The sequence below is a fragment of the Nicotiana tomentosiformis genome, chromosome 1, assembly GCF_000390325.3.
Source record: "Nicotiana tomentosiformis chromosome 1, ASM39032v3, whole genome shotgun sequence".
NCBI lineage: Eukaryota > Viridiplantae > Streptophyta > Magnoliopsida > Solanales > Solanaceae > Nicotiana > Nicotiana tomentosiformis.
The window spans coordinates 39,654,833-39,679,922 of NC_090812.1; the positions used below are offsets into that span (position 1 = coordinate 39,654,833).

Here is a 25,090-nt window from a genome sequence, read left to right on the forward strand (position 1 = left end):
GAATTTGAGATGAAAGATCTTGGAAAGACAAAACTTTGTCTTAGACTGCAAATTGAATGTTTAGCAAATGGGATCTTTATGCATCAATCTGCCTATACAGAAAGGGTCTTAAAACGCTTTTACATGGACAAAGCGCACCCATTGAGTACACCAATGGTTGTTCGATCACTTGAAGTGAATAAGGACCCGTTCCGACCTCCAGAAGAGGATGAGGAACTCTTGGGTCCTGAAACACCCTATCTTAATGAAATTGGTGCACTTATGTATCTTGCTAATGCTACAAGGCCTGACATAGCATTTTCTGTTAATTTACTAGCAAGATATAGCTCTTCTACTACACGGAGACATTGGAACGGGATTAAGCATATATTGCGATATTTAAAGGGAACTCTTGATATGAGTTTGTTTTATGCTAACAAAGATAGTGCAGATCTTGTTGGTTATGCAGATGCAGGTTATTTATCTGATCCCCATAAAGCTCGATCTCAAACCGGGTACGTGTTTACATGTGGAGGTACTGTCATATCATGGCGCTCCACAAAGCAGTCAATTGTTGCTACTTCTTCAAATCATGCTGAGATAATAGCTATTCATAAAGCAAGTAGGAATGCGTATGGTTGAGATCAATGATTCATTTTATTCAAGAAAAATGTGGTTTGGAGTGTGATAAAAGATCCACAATTTTATACGAAGACAATGCTGCATGCATAGCCCAATTGAAGGGAGGATTTATAAAAGGAGATAGAACGAAGCACATATCACCAAAATTATTCTACACACACGATCTTCAGAAAAATAGTGACATTGATGTGCAGCAAATCCGTTCAAGTGACAATCCGGCAGATTTATTCACTAAATCTTTGCCAACTTCAACTTTTGAGAAGATGGTATACAAGATTGGAATGCGGAGACTCAAATATTTGAAACAAGATTTTCATCAGGGGGAGTAAAATACGCGATGTACTCTTTTTTCCTTACTAAGGTTTTTTCCCACAGGGTTTTCCTTATAAGGTTTTTAATGAGGCATCTAGAAATGCGTATTACTAAATATGTGTACTCTTTTTCCTTCACTAAGATTTTTCCCACTGGGTTTTTCCTAGTAAGGTTTTAACGAGGCACAATACCTTTTAATGAACATCCAAGGGGGAGTGTTATGAAAATAATTATATTGTGAATGTTCATTTATTACTCCACTATAGATAATCTTCCTGAAGAAGATTATCCATTTAGTACTCTGTTGAAGTTTATTTATAAGTAGCTGATAATGTTCATTTATTATTCCGCTATAGATAATCTTCCTGAAGAAGATTATACATTTAGTACTCTGTTGAAATTTATCTACAAGCAGCTGATGTAGGCAGGTTGCAAGCAGCTCAATAAAATAATTTGTAGCAGTTTCTTATTAAACAGACAGCTTGCAAGCAGTTAAAAAAAAGCCTTGCAGCTGCTTCCTGAAAAGCCTCGCATCTGCTTCCTTTCTTCTATTTTAATAGAGTAGTTTTCAGTTCATTATATATTTGAATTTGAAGTTGAATAATATATCACTTTTTCTTGAATTTTACGTATCAGAAGCAAAGGACCCAACTGCGAATTTGATCTGTAAAGTCAATTTATAATTTGTTCAGTTTGTCCTCTGCTTCACAAATTTCCCTCGAAAAAAAACCAAAGGCACAATTCTAATATGGCCGGAAATTGGCTACTCCCGGCACAGTTGACCCGGAGTGGGAGGCCGGTGCTTGAAGCAGGTGAAGTAGAGTGCAGCCTTCTCTCCTCCGTAGACCTCCTTTCTGAAGAAAACCCAAACTTCCCTCACCTTAAATCGGGCCTCCTCATTCTCACAACTCACCGTCTTATTTGGGTCCAAGAATCATCCACCACCTTCCCTCCTACTGCTGTATTCATCCCTCTTTCAGCTGTCACTCACATCTTCTCCCTCAAAAAATCCATCAAGTCAATGTTTGCAAGCCCTAGATTCCGATTTCAGGCCTCACTTAAAGGGATGGTGGTGGTGATTACTTTGATTCTTAGGGGCAAATCGGACATTGACTCGTTTTTAGAGAAGTTTTGGGAAGCATGGAGAAGGAAAGCTTGGGAAGATCGGGTAGTAAAATCTGGGTCGGAGGCTTCGGGTTCGGGTCATGGGTCGGGTGGTGATGTAGGATTTGCAGTGAAGATGCCGGTTGTTGGTGTAGCTGGGATATTGAGGAAAGAGCAGGAGATGTGGGAGAATACTGATAAGAGCTTGCAGGATGCTTTTCAGGATTTGAATGCTCTCATGGTATGCTAAAGTTCATGTCTTTTTATGTTATTTAGTTATTTTATGTGTTGATTTCAGTGATTTTGTGGATATGTAACAAATGGGTGCGATAAATCTATTTATTTATTTTTTGAAAAGGTAACAAAATGGGTGCGATAAATTTTGGTATTAGCTTTAACACGCTGTTGTCTTGGCACGAATAGAACTTCCCTTTTTTAGTTTTCTAATATGTAAAGGCACTGAAGGAACTTCTAGTGTTTACAAGTTGGAACATATGCCATTTAGTTTCTGAAATGAAGTATGAAAGAGTTCGTCTGTGTATAAATTTGTTTCAATTATAATACTAGTGGTAGACAACTTAAGTTTTTTACGTGCGCATCTCTCCACTATCAGTTGATATAATTCTCATGCACAGGGTAAGGCTAAAGAAATGGTGATCCTAGCTGAGAGAATGAGAACAAAGCTTCTCTCTGGCTCAACTAGTCAGGCCACTGGCACAAATGATGAGGAAATTGGCACCAAAGAAGAGATGCAAGAATTACTATTAAGTGTTGGTATTGTGTCTCCAGTTACTAAAGAATCTGCTGGTGCTTTGTATCATCAACAATTATCTCGGCAGGTATTTCTTCCTGGGAGCTATATTAGTAAGTGTATCCATTTTTACGAGCTAGCCTTGCTTGTAATCGCAACTAAAGGTGGACGCCAATCTTCACAAGCACATATGAGGCATGGGTAGAAGAAGGCAGACTTATCACTTTCTTAATTTTTTAATTATTTTTGTCAAGGAAATGTAATATTGCTAATTGGCTTGTTATCTTGCAAATATTTGCTTTTCAGTAAATATGCAAAAAAATAATAATATGTCGGTACTTAGTTGGCAGATTTTGTCAAAATTCCACTGGAGAGATCTGGAGGAATGATTAATCTCATTGACATCTATTGCCTTTTCAATCGGGCTCGCGGAACAGGTAATCCTGGAAACTTTTTCCTTTATTTTTTTTTTAATAACCGTGTTGTCCGGTCCAGCTTGTGCGCACCTCGACCTATTGACTAATAAGTCTTCAACTCAAAAGTCTGTCACTTTAGTTTCTTCTTCTTTCTTTTGGTAGTATCATTACAGGCTGTTATAACTTTATTGTTGCGATTTTACAGAATTGATCTCGCCCGATGATTTGCTGCGTGCTTGTTCTCTCTGGGAGAAGTTTGACGTGTATGCCTCCCCTTTTTCCCTACACACACGCGTGCGAACAGGCCCCCCCCCCCCCCCCCCCCACACACACACACACATATATATACACACACACTTGGGGTTCGTCTCGACTACTTGCTTGCATTAAAGAAAAAGGAAATAACATTTTACTTCTACAGACCAGTTATGCTTCGGAAGTTTGATAGTGATGTCATGGTCATCCAGAGCAAAAGCCACAGTGATGATGAGGTAAAACTTTCGTGTTGGCTTCACTTGAGCATCTCCTTTTTGCCAATATAGTTCTTGCTTTTTCTGGTCTTGTCTAATCTCTCTTACTACTACCTATTGTGTTTCTTGAACTTAATGTAAGGGTCCATAGTCTTCTAAGTAATTCTTTGCCATTGTCCTCCCTCTGTTTTTTGGCCATACCAAGTACTTGTGATTATATCTGTCATCAATTATCCTCTCTCAAGTAGTAGATTTCTGGTTGTATTCATGATGCAACTTATAGTTTAATCCATAGTCAAAGTAGAATTGCTATACAAGTGATTGCTGAAGGAGACTATTATACTGAATAGGTAATCAGGTCTTGTTTAACGTTTTAGACTGATAGGGTGTTCGGAGTGTTGAGTCATATAATAGTATAACATAGCGGTATTAGAGAGGAATTTATAGGTCTTGTAAGTCCATATCCTATTACATGTGTGAACCCCAAAACTTAGAGGATCTTAAATTATATAATGTCCAATGGCATTTAATGGGGTATGAGAAGGTCTTAGACCATTCTATATTGGCTTGGAGTAGACAGACAGCCAGCAAGAGGACGATTTAAGGAAATAATTGCTCAACCAGGAGAAAATAAGTTACAAGTTACTTATTCATAACGTAGGACACGGTTTTGACATCACTATATGATCACTTATGTCATACTGAGATCCATAGGTGATGACGACTTTTCATACCTTAAAGGACTCCTAAATGAATTCCAAGAATACCTCTCCTTAACATAACCAAGAGGACAACTACAAAATAGACTTTTTAACAGTCTGTTGAAGTTTTGGAATCTCTCCTTTTTCAGTTTCCTGTTAAATAGACCCGGTGTATAATATTTGTTTCTATACCCTTAATGCCCACAATTCTGCTATCAATTGCAGGTATTTACTAGAATAAGATCTTTGGTTACTACACCGGACACTTTACGAGCAGGGATCACTGCTAGTGATGCTGCAATGACTCTGGGAATTGCTCCAGCTATGGCCAAAGAGCACCTTCTTGCAGCCGAGGCCAAAGGTATGTTCTGCAGATTTTAATTCTTAACTCATAGTAAGCGGTGCTTAAGTTATCATATTTTGCAGGACTTCTGTGTAGAGATGTTAGTCCAGATGGATTCCGCTTTTTCGTCAATTTGTTGCAAGAAGTTGATGCTGATGATATATTCTTGTAAGTGACTTACAGATGCGAACTATTCTAGTCGACATATATAATGTCGGCCTTATTTCTGTTGGGCATGTAGTTAGGCCCTTGTTTTTGCTTGGGCCTTGATTAGAACTATCCTTAATTACATTATATATGAATGGGACTGCCCTCTAATCAAGATGTCTCATATTGGTTGAGGGAGTGTGTTGTCTCCGTATACAGTTTTTGGGCAATCCTCATCTCACGACGTCTATTTTCTTACATGTTATCTGAGCTTTGGTGAATATCTTCGCCATGCAGCTTACCAAGATTTCCAATATCTGCTTTTGTTATTGCTATGTTATTAGAAGTTCCTTGAAATGGATACGTATTGTTTTATTTTTTATGCTGTCAAGTTCTTCCTTCAGTGTTCTCTACTAATCTAGGAATAGTTGAGAAACATGAGGTAATCCTCGATTGATCTGTTGCAGAGTGAAAGATTATGGAATCTACCATACATGGGTCAAAGCTATCTCTGCTGCCAGGTTTTCTTCTTGTAACTTCAGTGTTTAGTTTTTAAATTTGTAAAGAGAACAGCAACATAATGATGCGCTTCTCACATTTTCCCTTTTTTAAATTCTGTTAATTTCCCAGGTGAAATAGAAGCAGCATGATAAAGAAATTCATGCATCAGGATGCTCTTTCAGGGCTAGTTTGCGCTGCTTTAGGTGCCTCTTGGAAATTTATTTACTGCAAAGCTTGAACGGGAGACTAAAAATAGGATGAATAGTCCCCGTCCCCACTTGAAGATCCGGAAGGGGAGATCACAAGGCTGGAGGTTTGCCTAGGTTTTGCTTGTTAGGATACTCGTGGCACAGGAATTGAGTTGAAATTACATACTTACAGCATGATACGGACAGAGAAGTCCACACTAGGTGCAGCATTACAAGGTAAAGGTAATATACTGCGGCACCTGATTCTAGTTCCCGTTCGACAGAAATAAAGAGTTGAACTAGTCTGTATTATGGTTATTTAAGCACTGTAGCATTGCTTTGTTTCATTTATCTTTTCTTGTACATTTGGATCATAGAAACTTCACACATTTTTATTGGATTGCCATTATACAGGGGTGCAACATTGATTGGTCTCCAAACTATATTGGATATAGGAAGTTATGTGTACTTTTTGTTTAATGTATTATTTCATCTAACTATATTGGATGTAGGAAGTAATGGATAACTTTTTAATAATTCACAATTAAAATCAATTAGAGTATTGGTATCTATGGAGAAGACTATCTCTAAAACTTTTCTTGAGTCATGATATCTGATGCTCGTTCCGTGTTTTGCCGTAGAAAACAATTCCTAATGAACTTTGGTGGTCAATTTTGTTTAAATGTCGACTGGAAGCTACACCATGGTTCTCAATTGCAGATTTTACTAATGATTGACAAATAATACGTATTCGTAACGAGGGAACAAAGTTGAAAATATGACATCAAAATGGAATCAGAACCATCATTAAATACCTACCAACCCATTGGTTTATGCAATGACATATGAGTTTAACTTATACACCCAGATACTAAAAGAGATGTTCGCATTTTTTATTTATCATCAGCCCTACTTATGCAGCAGTTCAAACCTTATCTTTCACCTTTCATTCTTCCAAGTCTTTTACACAGGGATGTACAAGTAACATAGCAGGTCAGTAACAGAGAGATCATGTTATTTACAGAGCAAGTAATTAGCCTAATTAGAGCTTGAAGACCAAGATTGGCGAAATGTGAAGCGGAATTTTCAGCTGGAGAGGAGAATCTTCTTGGGTGAATTAATTTCCATATTATGTTTCCCCACCTTGCTCTGATGGTAAGCACCCTCCACTTCCAACCAAGAGGTTGTGAGTTCGAGACACCCCAAGAGCAAGGTGGGAAGTTCTTGGAAGGGAAGGATGCCGAGGGTCATTTGGAAACAGCCTCTCTACCTCAGGGTAGGGGTAAGGTCTGCGTACACACTACCCTTCCCAGACCCCACTAGTGGGATTATACTGAGTTGTTGTTGTTGTTGTTTCCAGAATGCATCACAAAAGAAATAAGTATGATTTTAATCAGTAGCTAACTAGTACGATACTATATAATACCAACATGAAAGCAACTACGAATGTAGTAAATAACGCTTTCAATGAGAAAAAACGCGAAACGGTCCTGAGCTCTAATTAGTATATAGAAGCATTACATCAATCCAGCGGGAGATAAAAATGAAAAGTACACGTAAAATTATCTTCTTTATTAAAAAAACATTATAAACTGTTACAATCGTCTCAGGTAACTATTTCACAATGATCTAAAGTCTAAACTACCTAAATATTTGGCTCTCCTAACTGCAGAGCTATAACTACAAACTACATCAGAAAGAAAGAAGTAGACTCGAACTGTAGAACATGCGAACTTTTTAACTACCAAGAGTTCTCTTTCCGCTTGCATATCATCATCAAAATCAACAGTCCTTTTTATGCTTTCAATGGCGATTCGAGCCACTTCTCTATCTCTTTGCCGCTGTGACTTTTTCTCTTCTCGCAACTGCTTCTCCCTGATAATGTTTGGATTCAAAGCAGAATGATGAAATTCTATCTACGTGTAGAGAGAGAAAAGGAAGCTTCTAGCTTCTGTTAGAAAAATGTGTCCTCATATTTTGTCTCAATACATTTCTTAATTGACCAACGAAGTGGGTCAGTCCACTATATAACAAAATTAACTGAGCTAGCTAAAAAAGTCCATAATTACAAACGTGGGCTCCTGTGCCCAATATAAAAGAAGAAGAAAAGAAAAAGAAAGGAGCCCATTCTAAGTAACATCATCCTTATAAGTCTTAACAACCCCCCCCCCCCCCTCCCCCGACAAGTTGGAGGGTGAGACAACCCCAACAGCCCCAACCAAACGTTTGGTGAACATGTCAGCAAGTTGGGTGGCACTGGAGGTGTGGAGCAACTGAAGCAGCCCCTCATTTAGCTTGGTGCGAACAAAATGGCAGTCCAACTCAATATGCTTGGTGCGCTTATGGAAAACAGGATTTTTAGCAATGTGAATTGTGGCCTGATTGTCACAAAACAAACGAACAGGAGAAGAAAAAAGAATGCCAAAATCAGAAAGGAGCCGGCAAACCCAAGTTATCTCAGTAGTAGCCTTACTCGTGGACCTATATTCAGCTTCAGCAGAGGACAAGGACACCACAAATTGTTTCTTTGATTTCCAACCCACAAGACTGCCTCCCCCCGCAATATGCAAAACCCACCAACAGATTTCCTACTATCTAGGCAAGCACCCTAATCACTATCATAATAAACACTAAGAGAGAGATAAGAAAAGTTGTTATAGAAGATACCAAAATCAGGAGTACCCTTAAGGTACCTGAGTAACCGCAATGCAGCTTGCATGTGAGGAATGCAAGGCTTCTGCATAAACTGGCTCAAATGCTGTACTGCAAAATAAATGTCAGGCCTGGTAGGGGTTAAGAAATTTAGGTTGCCCATTAGGCACCTCTAAGTCTCAGGATTAGGCAAGGGATCACCACTGCCTGCCTTCAATTTCTCATGCATTTCAAGAGGAGACACCACAGAAGAGTAGGCAGAAGAGTGGAACTCTGAAAGCAAGTCATGGACAAATCTTTTCTGATGAAGTAACACAACACTCTCAGAATACAAGACTTCAATACCCAAGAAATAATTAAGTTGTCCTAGGTCTTTAATCTTGAATTGATCAAGAAAAGCTTTTACAATAACAATTTCACACAAATCAGTCCCAGTGATGATAATATCATCAACATACACTACTAAAATTACCAAAGCATCACCAGAACCTCTAGTAAACATGGAGTAATCATTTAAAGAATGCACATACCCTCTAGAGGACAGAGGTTGAGACAACTTGGCATACCATTGCCTTGAAGCTTGCCTTAGACCATATAAAAATTTCTTTAGTTTGCAAACCAGAGAAGTAGAGGAAGAAAGAGATGGAACAACTTGTGTAGGAGAAGAAACAGAAAGACTATGTGAAATTTTCAAAAACACTTCCTCATCTAAATCCCCATGTAAGAAATCATTATTAACATCTAGCTGAAATAAAGGCCAATTTTGTTTCACAGCTACAACAACTAATGTTTTCACATTAGACATTTTAACATTAAGTGAAAATGTTTCATGAAAATCTATACCCTCAACTTGTGTGTCACCCCTAACCACAAGTCTAGCTTTATATCTTTTTATACTCCCATTAGCTTTGTACGTAATTTTGTATACTCATTTGCAATAAGTTCCATTTGCCTCCAATTCCTCAAACTCTTTTCTCATAGCTTCCTGCCACTCAGGGACAACTGTTGCCTGAGAATAAGTATTGGGCTCAAAAGACATAAGGTTCACTAAAAGTAGACATAACAGGTGAATTTGCAGACCTGGAGCAATAGGATGGGAGTGTGCAGACATAATTCTGCAGGTAAGTAGGAGGATTATAAGGTCTAGAGGATCTCCTTAAAGAAGGAAAGTCAGATTCAGGGTTAGAGGAAGAAGGAAAATCAAGAGAGGAGAGGAACCAGGAGAAGAAAGGGAAATGTTCCCAGGCACTGTAGGAGCAGGAGAGGTGTCAGAAAAAGAATTATGTACTTCAGGATGTACATGAGAGAATTAGTCATGAGATGAAATGGAAGTTTGCTTAGCAGTGTGGTCAAAATAGGCAGAAAATGAAAAATTGATCATAGTAGGAGAAATAGAATCAGACTTAATAAAGGGGAATAGATGTTCATGAAATACAACATCTATGGAGACAAAATATGTTTTATTATGTAAGTTATACAACTTATAGGCTTTCTTTATAAAGGGATAAATTAAGAACACACAAGGAATAACTCTAGGTTGTAGCTTACCTCTATGAGGCTTTGGAATAGTAGAGTAGCACAAGTAACCAAAGGCTCTAAGATTGGAGTAAGTTGGGAATTTGTTATGTAAAATTTCATAGGGGCTTTTATCCTTTAAGACACTAGAAGAGAATCTATTGATCAAATATGTTGCAGTTAGTATACAATCTCCCCAGAATCTAAGAGGGAAGCCAGATTGGAAAAGAAGAGCTCTTGCAGTTTCCAGAAGGTGTCTGTGTTTCTTTTCCACAACCATATTATGTTGTGGAGTATGAGGACATGTTTTCTGATGCAAAATTCCTTTTTTAGAAAAGAATTTGGACCCATAATGTTGGATCCTAATTCTAGGGCATTGTCACTCCTTACAAATTGAAATTTTAATTGAAATTGGGTGTCAGTCATTGCAATGAAGGCTTTTAGTAGGTCAAAGGCATTAATTTTGGCTCCCATCAGATGGGTCCAAGTGGCTCTTGAAAAGTCATCAACAATGGTTATAAAATATCTGGAGCCAGTATATGTAAGTGAATGATATGGTCCCCAGGTATCAATATGTATTAATTGAAAAGGTTTTGTGGTTTGTATACTACTATCAGGAAAAAATAATCTCGTCTGTCTGGCTAATGGTCATATTGGACAAGAAAAAGATTGCTTAGAAGATAACTGTGACCCAAGTTTAGAAATATGTTTCATTCTAGAAAAAGGAATATGCCCAAATCTATAATGCCAAACCACATCTATTTTATTGATGTCATTCAAATTTACATCAGTAGTTACATTTCTTTTATCGATGGCATTGTATTTTTCCTGGTGGAAACAAATAGGTCCTTATTTCTTAATGCCTAACATTTTAATTTCAGGAAACCTATCAAAAACGTTTGGAGGAATGGTGTCAAAGTCAACCAGATTCCGAGGATGGTAGCTCTGTAACGACCCGGTCGATCGTTTTAATAGTTAGAGCCCCAAACTCCTATTAACTGCTTTTTCCATATCTATTTCTGCTATTGTGACTTACCAGGATGATTGGTTTTGAGTTTTAGAGTATTTTGGGACACTTAGTCCCTAAATGAGAGCTTAAGTCTTAGAATTTGGACCATAGTTAGAACTGTGTGAAGACGGATCCAGAATGGAATTACGTCGACTCTGTTAGCTCCGTTGAGTGATTTTAAGCTTAGGAGCACGCCCGGAATATGTTTTGTAGGTTTGTAGTAGATTTAGGCTTGAATTGGCGAAAGTTAGATTTTCAGCGATTTCAGCCGATAGTGGAAATTTTTGCTATCGAGCTCGGAATGGATTTCCGAAAGTGGATGTAGGTTCATATTGTCATTTGTGACCTGTGTGTAAAATTTGAGGTAATTCAGACTAGATTTGACGTGGTTCGACGTCGTTTGTAGAATTTAGAAAATTCTAAGTTCTTAGGCTTGAATCCGTGCTTAATTCATGATTTTTAGCATTGTTTGATGTAGTTTGAAGGCTCGACTAAGTTCGTATGGTATTATAGGATTGGTTGGTAGGTTTGATTGAGGTCCCGGGGGTCTCGGGTATGTTTCGGATACTTAACGGAATAAAATTGGACTTAGGAAAAATCTAGTGCTTTTGCTGGTTCTGCTGTAATCGCACCTGCGCAAGGCTGCCCGCAGGTGCGAGCAAATTGGCGCAGAAGCGGGAAAGTGGAGGATTTCCAGGGGTCGTAGGTGCGAGGTGATTTCCGTATCTGCGATACCCGCAGATGCATTAGGGGTCTTCGCAGGTGCGCAAGGTCCGCAGAAGCGGAAGGGAATTCCGCAGGCGCGCACGCGCAGATGCTACCCTTTCATCGCAGGTGCGGAGGCAGAGGGGGAAAAGTGATTTGCGTAGATGCGCACATTTTTTCCGCACAAGCACACCCGCTGGTGCGAGCCCAGGCTCCGCAAGTGCGGAAATACCTGGGCAGTGGTTAAAACCAAAGGGTTTCGCGATTTTTGTCATTTTTGGACTTTGCTACTCGGTTTAGGGCGATGTTTGAGAGCATTTTCGAGAGATTTCTTGAGGTAAGTCCATTGTGCTTATTTTTGATCAATAATCTTGCTTCCCCATGTATTTTTTCATATAGTTAGTGTGTATTTAAGGTGAAAATTGGGAATTGGAGGCTAGGGATTTGGAAGTTTGATTTGTGGATTTGGAGGACCATTTGGTGTCGGATTTTAGTAATTTTAATATGGTTAGACTCGTGAGTGAACGGGCTTTTGTATTTTATGACTTTTACCCGATTCCGAGACGTGAGCCCCACAGGAGAATTTTGAGTTAATTTCGGAATTTTCGTTAAAATATTGATTTCGTTAATTAGATGAGTCTATTATTGTTGTAATTATGATATGTAATTGCTTTTGGCTAGATTTGGGCCATTCAGAGCCGGATATTCATGGAAAGGGCATTCTTACGGATTGATTGAGCTTGACTCGAGGTAAGTGGCTTGCCTAACTTTGTGTGGGGAAATCCCCTTAAGATTTGGAACTATTGTGCTATGTGAGCGCCGTGTACGTGAGGTGACGAGTATGTACACGGGCTAGTTGTGGTAAAATTCGATTTTCTTACTGAGCAGCAATATGTTTTTTTGTTATTTTGAGTTATACCTTTTTAATGAGTATTAATCTATTTTTATTCTTAATTGAGTTATTCCAATATGTGTAGCTATCATGTTTAGTCTAATACAACATGTCTACGTGTCTTAATTATTTATGTGAATTATGTGCAGCATGCTAAGTGAATTTTCTGCTTCTTCCCTGACTGGTACTTAGTCTAAATTGTAAGAATTTTGTGATGTAGTTGTATTTCTATCATTCACGCTGCATATTTACTTTGGAACTACGAAACGGTATTCCGGGAGATCCTCCTGTCTTGCATATTTACTTTGGGACTACGGAACGGTATTCCGGGAGATCCCCCTGCACATTTACTTTGGGACTATGGAATGGTATTCCGGGAGATCCCCCTGCTCATTTACGTTTGGGACTACGAGACGGTATCTCGAGAGATCCCCTGCTGTGTTTCTGTGTACTAAGTTGTTACCTTCTATGATTCCATTGTTGTTAAATTTTAGTCTTTATTTTATTGAGGTATTACACTCTGTATTATTTTATTATATATTTATCAGTAGGGCCCTGACCTGACCTCGTCACTACTCGACCGAGGTTAGGCTTGGCACTTACTGGGTACCGATTGTGGTGCTCATGCTACTCTCTGCACATATTTTTCGTGTGCAGATCCAGGTGTACCTTATCAGCCGCACTATCAGTGACCCGGGATAGCTTTGGAGACTTCAAGGTATATCTGCCGCGTCCGCAGACCTCGGAGTCCCCTTCTACTCTTTCTCATGTCCATTATCTTCTGTATTTTTCCTTGTTAGATTCTGAGGTATATAGGCACTAGATTTTTCCTTTTGTAGTTTGTGATTCACGATGTTCCGGGCTTTAGGATTTGTTGTGTATTTTTGAATAATTGGTTAAATTCATATTTTTATTTCATTATTCCGCAAAATGTTAGGCTTACCTAGTTGTAGAGACTAGGTGCCGTTACGACGTCACACGGAGAAAATATTGGGTCGTGACAAGCTCAACCCAAGTGTCACTCAATGATGTAGCTTCAATATAGACGCAGGTGGTTGGTGGTGCAAAGAAAGGTAGAACCTACGGTCTTGGATCACAATATTCCGTAGGTCATCCTATGACATTGTTGTCTGGTGGTACGAGTTATTCGCAGGATCATGAAGAGGTGGAAGCATTACGAAAAGAAGTTGAAGAGTTGAAGGAGGAACTGAAAGAAGATCGTACAAATTTTAACAAATTGTAGATTCTAGTTGAGAAACTTATGAGCATGCATCAAGTTGATCCTTTGAATGACGAACGTGGCGGGGATAATGAGTATTAGTTTATCGTGGTTGTGATGTTTGAGACATTATTATTTGTTATGGTTGGATGTTTAGACACGGTAAATGTTTAGACTTGACTATGATTGTAATGTTAAGATTTGATTGAATGGTGCTTGGATGTTTAACTTGTGTTTAGGTGTTTTAGCTACAAATATTTACATTTTCTTTAATTGTTTGTATTTTATGTATTTGATTAGTTGAAATGGTGGATTAATTGGCAGGAATGGTGGGTTGATTCTTTAGTTGCTGTAATTTTGAATTGACAAAGGTGTTGTAAAAACAGTCGAAATTTGTCAAAATATTCGCAATTTTCCGACTGAATTCCGACTAAGGTCGTTGCAAAATGCTTTAAAATTTTCCAGAATTATAACATTTTGCGACCGCAATGGTGGGAAAACTAACTAAATAAGAATGTTAAAATAGTTTTGCGACCGCAGTAGTGGAAAATATAAATAAATAAATAATATTAAATAAGAATTGTGACTGCATCAGTGGGAAAGTTTACTTTTTGATATTTACGACCACTATGGTGGGAAAGATTTTATATAAAATTATAATTATTTTAAAGTTTTGCAACAAACGTAGTGGGAACTGTAATATATAATTAAAATTTAATTTAAATACTTTGCGACCGCGTCAGTCGGACAGTTGACAACATTTGTTAGTCGTTTTCTATTTTCTCTTTCTAACCGATGTAGTCGCAAATTATGGACAGATTTGGTCGCAAACTATTTCAGACCAGCTATTTTGCGACCGCATTATTTCGGTCTGAATGTGGTCGAAAATTAGCATTTTCTGACCGCATTCCGACCGTATTCACAGTCAGAAAATAGCTATTTTCTAGTAGTGATAATATCATTTTTATCATATTTTATTTTTTCACCTAGTGCCATTAATTTAAGTTCTAAGAAAATTACAATTTAAGTAATTTTAAAGTATAAAAATAAAGTACTATAGTTCTTTTATAAATTTGTTATTAAATCTACCACTATTTTTATGATTGTATTTTAATATTACATCCATTAAATTCTTATTAAATTTTACTATCTCTTTTATTTTCTATTGTGCATATAGATTTTTTATTCTTGATTTGTAATCATCGACAAAATATTTTTGACATTGTAATTTAAAATTTACGTAAGAATCTTTTTGTCATAACATCTCTCTCTATACACACACACACACACACAAACACACATTAATCGCTATTAATATAGTTATTGTCATACAACTATTCTATTAAATATATTAAAATCACGCAGAAAATGTGCAATACTCAGAGCTATATATATATATATATATATACACATACATACACACACTATAATAATTTGCTTGTAGTATTTAAGCAGTTTCATAATATTAAGTGCACTTTGCTTGTCCTCGTATCGATGCACATTCTGTCTTTTGATGAACATGGCAGTTAGAATGATTGCGTTTTGGCTGTCTTGAGTCTGAAACCACCTTAAAGGATATTCAAACAAGTGATGAAAATCCTAACCAGTCCTGGATTGTTTATAGAACTGGAACGGAGTTGTTGTGTTACTTCCCTTGATATTACATATTTTTAAAGGCTAATTGAAATTTGAAAACCATTGAGCTTTTTAACTTTTGAATAAGTGAAAATTAGTTGAACTTGAATGGATAATTGAAAATAGAGGGGTTATCTATATATTAGAGGAAAAGTGAAGATCTAATTATTGGCAAAAGGTTTTGATTACTAGCTAAATATAAGCGACAATATGACAATTAATGGCATGATTAACTATATGACAAAGTATGTCAGGAGGTTTGACTGAGGATCCATCAATGAAATTCAATTTATTCCTAACAGACAAAGCTACAAGAATAGTTCGTTTCCAACTCCCATACCCAGTGGCATCAAAAGGTACAGAAACTAGTGAAAACCCCAACACGTCAGACGAATGTACATAGAAAGGGGTAACAGGGGTGGGTATAGTCGTCCTCAAGAAACACAAAACGAGAGGTTGTAGGACGAGCAGTAGGCAACACAGATAGGGAACTATTGTCACTTGGCATTTTTATACACAATCAACAAAAGAAATTACACATGCAGTCTAAAGAATAAAGGATAACTAGGGTTGCCAATTTCCATCGCAACCGGAAGGAACAACAGCCTTCTATAGAAGAGTAAAAGACGAAGTCGCGTACAAACCCTAGCTGAAGCGTACTGGTGCAGAAATCCCCAAACCCTAGGTTGATGAAGACTTCTCTGAAATAATGAATCATTTCGGTCGATCAACAACACGAACGAAATCCACTAGAAAACACGCTAATTCCGACGCCATCACCGGAGAAATTCATCGAAAAATGGTAAAGAAAATAGAGTACAACGGAACAATAAAACTCCAGTGAAAATATTCGAGAGTAACATCGGTCGAGAGGTAATCACCCGATCTAACCAGATTTGGGCTCTGATACCATGATAAAATGGACCTTGGGTCTAACTCAACCCAAAAGCTAACTTATGAGGTGTGGATTGCCCGAGACCATATAAGGAGACTAAGGACCCCAAATCTCACCGATGTGGGATAACTCAACACCCCCCTCACGCTCAAGCCTGCAAACTGGAGCATGGACAAGATAAATGGGGCCCCAACATTGGTAACAATAATTGGGATGGGCCTGGCTCTGATACCATGATAATGTTTGGATTCAAAGCAGAATGATAGAAATTCTATCTAGGTTTAGAGAGATTCGTAGAGAGAGAAAAAGAAGCTTCTAGCTTATGTTAGAAAAATGTGTCCTGATATTTTGTCTCAATACATTTCTTAACTGACCAACGAAATGGGCCAGTCCACTATATAACAAAATTAACTGGGCTAGCTAAAGGAGTCCATAAATACAAACGAGAGCTTCTGGGCCCAATATAAAAGAAGAAGAAAAGAAAAAGAAAGGAGCCAAATCTAAGTAACATCATCATTATATGTCTTAACACTCCCACAACTCAACTTTCTTCTTCATCTCTTTTTCATCAAACTCTTTCCCAAGAACTTGTTGTTGGGATTTCAAGATCACATTGGCGTAGCGTTTCTTCAACATCGCAGCCCGCAATTCTTTATTAGTTTTTTTCAACTCCTTAACATCAATTATATCGTAAGTGGTATCCGAGATCTTCCTCTTCTTGCAGCAAGCAAGTTTCTCCCTGACTTGGTCAAATACTTTTGAACCCTAGAGAGAACGTATAACTATTGACGCAGAAGAAGTAAAAGCCCTAAGCTCTACATTGGACGAAAGAAATTATAGGTAATGATGAATACATAACGACACTAACTAGGGGCATTATATATACAAAGGCAAATTAACCTTTTCCTGTGTTATATGGGAAAATGTTTTTCATTATGTAAGTTTCCCATGCTAACAAAATTAGTTACTTTTGGGGCAAATGTTGAAACTTATAATGCAAAATTTGTTTCCTCATGCCTGAATAATATCATTTTTACCATATTTTATTTTTTCACCTAGTGCCATTAATTTAAGTTCTAAGTAAATTACAATTTAAGTAATTTTAAAGTATAAAAATAAAGTACTATAGTTCTTTTCTAAATTTGTTATTAAATCTACCACTATTTTTATGATTGTATTTTAATATTACATCCATTAAATTCTTATTAAATTTTACTATCTCTTTTATTTTCTATTCTGCATAAAGATTTTTTATTCTTGATTTGTAATCATTGACAAAATGTTTTTGACATTGTAATTTAAAATTTACGTAAGAATCTTTTTGTCATAACATCTCTCTCAATATATACACACACAAAAACACATTAATCGCTATTAATATAGTTACTGTCATACAACTATTCTATTAAATATATTAAAATCACGCGAAAAATTTGCAATACTCAGAGCTAATATATTTTAGGAAATCTACTTTAATATATATATATATACACACACACTATAATAATTTGCTTGCAGTATTTAAGCAGTTTCATAACATTAAGTGCACTTTGCTTGCCCTCATATCGATGCACATTCTGTCTTTTGATGAACATGATGATTGCGTTCTTGGATTGTTTATAGAACTGGAACGGAGTAGTTGTGTTACTTCCCTTGATATTAAATTTTTTTAAAGGCTAATTGGAATTTGAAAACCATTGAGCTTTTTATCTTTTGAATAAGTGAAAATTAGTTGAACTTGGATGGATAATTGAATTGAATAGAGGGGATATCTACATATTAGAGGGGAAGTGAAGATCTTGGCAAAAGGTTTTGATTACTAGCTAAATATAAGCGACAATATGACAAGTAATGGCATGATAATTAACTATATGACAAAGTAAATTAAGTGAAGCATCTGAATATTGGATGTCTTGAAAAAGGTGTGTTGAACATGCCTTAATCTTGAAACCATAACGTAAGGTCTCTCATTTGTTTCGGAAAACAAGGTAAAAAGTAGTTTGACCTCAATTTTTCTCAAGTTTGGAGTTGTGCTTGCTTGACAGTTGACAGTATCTGCAATAGTTTATTTTCAGAAATTTGAATTTCTTTTTTTCAATTAAAGGAACACAATTTCTTCAGCGTGTACTATTGAAAGAAAGTTGTCAAAACTAAAAATATAGTCTTCTTTGTAGCACCAATGATCATCAAGAATTCTCCCTGATATATTGCCAAATACTTTTGGCTGAGAATTACAAAGAATTGCCATATCCAAAACCCTAGAGAGATTGACGATGGATGCGCAAGAAGTAGTAAACCCTAAACTTTGGAAGGCGATGAGTATGTAAAAAACTAACTGGAGAGAATAATGAAGAATTTATACTACATAAAGTTTATAATCTCATCTTACATGGGAAAATGGAAGTTTCATAAACTAGCAAAGTTACTTTCGGACCAAGTATTGAAACTCACCAAAATGTAATTTGTTTCCTCGTAGTTGAAATTCATTTTCCGATATTTTATTTGTTTCACCTAGCTGTAGTTAAGTTATTTGTTATTCTAAATTGTAATTAGGTAAATTCAAAGTATAAACAAAGCAGACCATAAATGTACTAATTTTATGATTTTATTTTAATATTTCGTGCATTAAACAATAGTTAAATTTTACTATCTATTTTATATATACTCTATCGTGCTCAAAAAAAACAATTATTCTTGATTTTCATTAACGAAATAATTTATAAATTATTTAAAAGTAGAGATAGAGAGAATCTTTTAGGAATTTGTCATATATATATATATATATAAGTTTTACTCTCTTTTATTATAATTGAGTAAATGTATTTTTAAGAAATTATTGATACAAGCAAAGAAAAGGTTATTCTAAAATCTTTTTACCCAAGTAGGTGTCCTTAAATTGTTATTTTTGTTATAAAATAAAGACTGTAAAGTAAAGACAAGTATAGAGAGAAACTGATATATTATTCAAACTTCAAACTTCTGTACATAATGAACTGAATTCTCCTCTATTTATAGAAGAAAGGAAGCTGCTGTGTAAGCTGCTACTGCAAGCTGCTGTGTAAGCTGCTACTGCAAGCTGCTGTGTAAGCTGCTTGTAAGCTGCTGCTCTAAACTGTTGTGCCAGATATAGATAATCTTCTATCATGGGTAATATTTATCCATAACGGAGTACTGAAAGGATAAGTTTCTTCAGCAGGCTTATTTCCAATAGAGTACTAAATATATAAATGTATTTATGGCGGAGTCTCATATGGATAAACTTCTTCAGGAAGCTTATTTATAACGGAGTACTAAATGGACATCCATAATATAATATATTCATAATACTCCCCCTTGGATGTTCATTAAAAGATAATGTGCCTCGTTAAAACCTTACTAGGAAAAATCCCGTGGGAAAAAATCCTAGTGAAGGAAAAAGAGTACACATATTTAGTAATACGCATTACTAGCTGCCTCATTAAAAACCTTATAAGGAAAACCCTGTGGGAAAAAACCTTAATAAGGAAAGAAAAAAAAAAGAGTACATCGCGTATTTTACTCCCCCTGATGAAAACCTTGTTTTAAATATTTAAGTCTCCGCATTCCAGTCACGTATACCATCATCTCAAAAGTTGAAGTTGGTAAAGATTTGGTGAATAAATCTGCCGGATTGTCACTTGAACGGATTTGTTGCACATCAATGTCACCATTTTTCTGAAGATCGTGTATGTAGAATAATTTTGGTAAAATGTGCTTCGTTCTATCTCCTTTTATAAATTCTCCCTTCAGTTGGGCTATGCATGCAGCATTGTCTTCGTATAAAATTGTGGGTCTTTTCTCACATTCCAAACCACATTTTTCTCGAATAAAATGAATTATTGATCTCAACCATACGCATTCCATACTTGCTTCATGAATAGCTATTATTTCAGCATGATTTGAAGAAGTAGCAACAATAGATTGTTTTGTGGAGCGCCATGATATGATAGTACCTCCACATGTAAACACGTACCTTGTTTGAGATCTAGCTTTATGGGGATCAGATAAATAACCTGCATCTACATAACCAACAAGATCTGCACTATCTTTGTTAGCATAAAACAAACCCATATCAAGAGTTCCCTTTAAATATCGCAATATATGCTGAATCCCATTCCAATGTCTCCGTGTAGGAGAAGAGCTATATCTTGCTAGTAAATTAACAGAAAATGCTATGCCAGGCCTTGTAGCATTAGCAAGATACATAAGTGCTCCAATTGCACTGAGATAGGGTGTTTCAGGACCCAGAAGTTCCTCATCCTCTTCTGGAGGTCGGAACGGGTCCTTATTCACTTCAAGTGATCGAACAACTATTGGTGTACTCAATGGGTGCGCTTTGTCCATGTAAAAGCGTTTTAAGACCCTTCTGTATGGGCAGATTGATGCATAAAGATCCCATTTGCTAAATATTCAATTTGCAGTCCAAGACAAAGTTTTGTCTTTCCAAGATCTTTCATCTCAAATTCTTTTTTAAGATATTCAATTGGCTTTTGGAGCTCTTCTGGAGTTCCAACAAGATTTATGTCATCAACATAAATAGCAAGTATAACAAATTCTAATGCCATTTTCTTTATAAAAATACATGGACAAATGACATCATTTATGTAACCCTCTTTCAATAAATATTCACTAAGACGATTATACCACATGCGCCCAGATTGTTTTAAACCGTACAAAGATCTTTGTAATCTGATTGAGTACATTTTCCGAGATTTTGAATATGCTTCAGGCATTTTAAATCCTTCAGGGATTTTCATGTAAAATTCCATTATCAAGTGACCCGTACAGATAAGCTATAACCACATCCATCATATGTATTTCTTGCCTTTCACGTAAGGCTAAACTGATGAGATATCAAAATGTTATGGCATCCATAACGGGTGAATATGTTTTTTCATAATCGACTCCAGGTCGTTGTGAGAATCCTTGTGCGACAAGGCGAGCCTTGTATCTTTCAACTTCATTTTGCTCATTCCTTTTTCGCACAAAAATCCATTTATGACCGACTGGTTTTATACTAGCAGGTGTTTAGACTACTGGTCCAAAGACCTCTCTTTTAGCAAGTGCGTTCAATTCTGATTGAATTGCCCCTTGCCATTTTGGCCAATCAGATCTTTGTTGACATTCTTCGACAGATCGGGGTTCAAAATCCTCACTATCTTGCATAATGTTAAGTGCAACATTATATGCAAAAATATTATCCACCACTATTTCAGATCGATTTAAATTAATCCCATCACCAGTAGAACTTATTAAAAGTTCTTCGCTCACTTGAGTCTCTGGTTTATTGATTTCTTCAGGAATCTCATAACTAATCAGATCTTGGGTCTCTTCAGGAGATCCCTTCATAATATCATTTTGATCATTTGTCGATTTTCTTTTTCTAGGATTTCGATCCTTAGAACCCATAGGCCTACCACGCTTCAGGCGTGCTTTAGGTTCACTAGCTCTCATGCTAATAGATGGTCCTGCTGGGACATTAATTCGAATAGGCACATTCTCTGCAGGGATATGTGACTTAGTTATCCTTTTCAAATCAGTAAATGCGTCTGGCATTTGATTTGCTATATTCTGTAAATGGATGATCTTCTGGACCTCCTGATTACATATAGGGGTACGTGGATCAAAGTGAGATAATGATAAAACTTTTCACATAATTTCTCTTTTGATTTCCTTTTTCTCTCCCCCTAATTGTGGGATATTTGTTTCATCAAATCGACAATCTGCAAATCGAGCAGTAAATAAATATCCCGTCAATGGTCAATGGTTCAAGATAGCGAATAATAGAGGGTGATTCAAACCCAATATATATTCCTAACCTTCTTTGGAGGCCCATCTTACTGCGTTGCGGTGGTGCTACTGGCACATATACAGCACATCCAAAAATTTGTAGATGGGCAATATTTGGTTCATGACCAAAAACTAATTGTGACGGAGAATATTTATTATAATGTGTTGGTCTGAGACGGATAAGTGATGCTGCGTGCAAGATAGCATGGCCCCAAACAGTAGTGGGCAATTTTGTTTTCATAAGTAGTGGTCTTGCTATCAATTACAGTCGTTTAATAAATGACTCTGCAAGGCCATTTTGAGTATGAACATAAGCTACCGGATGTTCAACTTTTATCCCAACTGATAGACAATAATCATCAAAAGCTTGAGATGAGAATTCTCCAGCATTATCAAGGCGAATAGCCTTTATAGGATAATCTGGGAATTGTGCCCTTAATCGAATTATTTGGGCTATTAACTTTGCAAATGCCAGGTTGCGAGATGATAATAGGCACACATGAGACTATCTTGAAGATGCATCTATTAGGACCATAAAATATCTAAACAACCCACTTGGTGGGTGAATAGGTCCACATATATCCCCATGTATACGTTCTAAGAAGGTAGGGGACTCAATGTCAACCTTCATTGGTGATGGTCTAGTGATCATTTTGCCTTGATAACAAGCATCACATGAAAATTCATTATTTGTAAGAATCTTCAGGTTCTTTAATGGATGCCCACTCGAATTTTCAGTAATTCGTCTCATCATTATTGATCCAGGATGGCCGAAACGGCCATGCCAAAGCACAAAAGTATTTGAATCAGTAAACTTCTGGTTTACGATAGAGTGTGCTTCAACTGTACTAATCTTTGAATAATATAAGCCAGAAGATAAAGTTGGTAACTTTTCGACAATGCATTTCTAGCCAAAAATATTCTTTGTAATACAAAGATATTTCACATTCATTTCATCTATTGTCTCAATATGATACCCATTTCGGCGGATATCTATAAAACTCAACAAGTTTCTTCGGGACTTGGAGGAGTACAATGCATTGTCGATAATAAGTTTTGTTCCCTTAGACAGAAATACAATAGCTCTTCCTCAGCCTTCTATCAAACTTATATTACCAGAAATTGTAAAAACATTTACTTTTTTCTTATGCAAATAAGAAAAGTATTTCTGATCTTTGAATATGGCATGAGTTGTACCACTATCAACTACACAAATATCTTCATGATTGGTCTTTGATCCAAACATAATTTGAGGATTATCCATATTCTTCAAAATGACATAAACAAACTAAATATGATAGTAAACATTATAACTTTTATTTATGTACAACAATTACATAACTATACTATCTACTACAAATAACAAAAATTAAAATATTTACATCTCTACAGATTCACTATCGATCACATGACTTGTTTCTCCTTCTAGGAGTGCAAAGTAATCAGCTACATCCAAATGCATGAAGTCTAAATTATCTTCAGAAATAAAATTTGCTTCAGCATTTTTCTCTGTCTTCTTCAGGGAAGCTTGATATAGCTCAACCAGGTGCTTTGGAGTACGGCATGTACGTGACCAGTGCTCTTTTTCTCCACATCTATAGCATGCATTTTCTGGCTTTGCTGCTTGCATCGCTTCATGCTTTTGTTCCTTCCTTTTCCACTGCTGGTGGTGAGGAGGATTCTTTGGTGCATTATTATTACCACGATTAGAGTTTCCTCCCCGACTACGGCCATGACCACGACTGGGGCCACGTCCTCTTCCACGTTTAGCTTGGTAGAAGTTCGTCTCATTCACTTCAGGGAATGGACAAGAACCAGTAGGTCGGCTTTCATGGTTTTTCATTAATAGCCCATTATGTTGCTCGGCTACAAGAAGATGTGAGATAAGTTCAGAATACTTTTTGAATCCCATCTCTCGATATTGCTGCTGCAGGAGCATATTCGAGGCATGAAAAGTGGTGAAAGTTTTCTCCAACATATCATGATCAGTAATATTATCACCACATAGTTTCAATTGAGAAATAATTCTGAACATAGCAGAATTATACTCACTGATAGATTTAAAATCTTGTAACCTTAGATGAGTCCAATCATAACGTGCCTGTGGAAGAACGACCATCTTCAGGTGGTCATATCTATCTTTCAAATTACTCCACAGTATGACTGGATCTTTAACAGTAAGATATTCCATTTTCAGGCCCTCATCAAGGTGATGGCACAGGAATATCATTGCTTTGGCACGGTCTTGGTTTGATGCCTGATTTTTATCTTTGATAGTGTCTGCCAGACCCATCGCATCAAGATGAATTTCGGCATCAAGCACCCAAGACATGTAGCTTTTGCCCGATATATCCAGGGCTACAAACTCAAGTTTAGAAAGATTTGACATTATTTAGAAAAAGAAAGTTCATACATCTGATACTTTCAAAGTATTTTCTCGAGATGGTAGAGTCTCGTGCTGATAACGTGTTATAAAATAAAGACTATAAAGTAAAGACAAGTATAGAAAGAAACTGATATATTATTCAAACTTCAAATTTCTGTACATAATGAACTGAATTCTCCTCTATTTATAAAAAAAAGGAAGCTGCTGTGTAAGCTGCTACTGCAAGCTGCTGTGTAAGCTGCTGCTGCAAGCTGCTGTGTAAGCTGCTAGTGCAAGCTGTTGTGTAAGTTATTGTGCCAGATATAGATAATCTTCTATCACGGGTAATATTTATCCATAACGGAGTACTGAAAGGATAAGCTTCTTCAGGAGGCTTATTTCCAATAGAGTACTAAATAGATAAATGTATTTATGGCGGAGTCTCATATGGATAAACTTCTTCGGGAAGCTTATTTACAACGGAGTACTAAATGAACATCCATAATATAATATATTCATAACAATTTTGCAGTTGTAAAGTTCTTGGCATATTACCTATTGGCTGATTCTGCAGTGTTGTATGCCACTCTAGCTATTTAGGAATTAATCAGTGTCTTGAATTTCAGTTTCAGTTTTTCAGTTCAGTTTAATGGCTATATGTACACTTGCAACTTTAGAGTTAATTGGAATTTGGAAACAAAGATCGAGCTTTTAATGTTTATTTAAGGCAAAACTAGTTGGATAGATAATTAAATATGTAAATTGATTAGAGGGGATATCTACATATTAGAGCGGAAGTGAATATTTAATACCCCAATCAAAGACCAAACAGTGTTTTGGA

The 25,090-nt window shown here is 36.6% G+C and overlaps 1 protein-coding gene across 1 annotated transcript; it reads left to right on the top strand.

The window, feature by feature from the left end:
- Positions 1 to 1,558: 1,558 nt before the first annotated feature.
- LOC104119903 (vacuolar protein sorting-associated protein 36) lies at positions 1,559 to 6,054 on the top strand. The gene is made up of 9 exons (XM_009631510.4): positions 1,559 to 2,278; positions 2,673 to 2,876; positions 3,132 to 3,225; positions 3,410 to 3,467; positions 3,626 to 3,695; positions 4,601 to 4,736; positions 4,802 to 4,886; positions 5,333 to 5,386; positions 5,496 to 6,054. Exons 1-9 carry the CDS (start codon positions 1,682 to 1,684, stop codon positions 5,497 to 5,499), a joined length of 1,302 nt encoding a protein of 433 aa, XP_009629805.1. The 5' UTR covers positions 1,559 to 1,681; the 3' UTR covers positions 5,500 to 6,054.
- Positions 6,055 to 25,090: the final 19,036 nt, after the last annotated feature.

What these genes read in the sequence shown, in the direction of transcription:
- LOC104119903 (XM_009631510.4), top strand. Translation starts at nt 1,682, where the DNA reads ATGGCCGGAAATTGGCTACTCCCGGCACAGTTGACCCGGAGTGGGAGG. An exon ending in AAAGCCACAGTGATGATGAG is followed by an intron (nt 3,696 to 4,600) that starts GTAAAACTTTCG and finishes TATCAATTGCAG; the next exon opens with GTATTTACTAGAATAAGATC. An exon ending in TCTTGCAGCCGAGGCCAAAG is followed by an intron (nt 4,737 to 4,801) that starts GTATGTTCTGCA and finishes CATATTTTGCAG; the next exon opens with GACTTCTGTGTAGAGATGTT.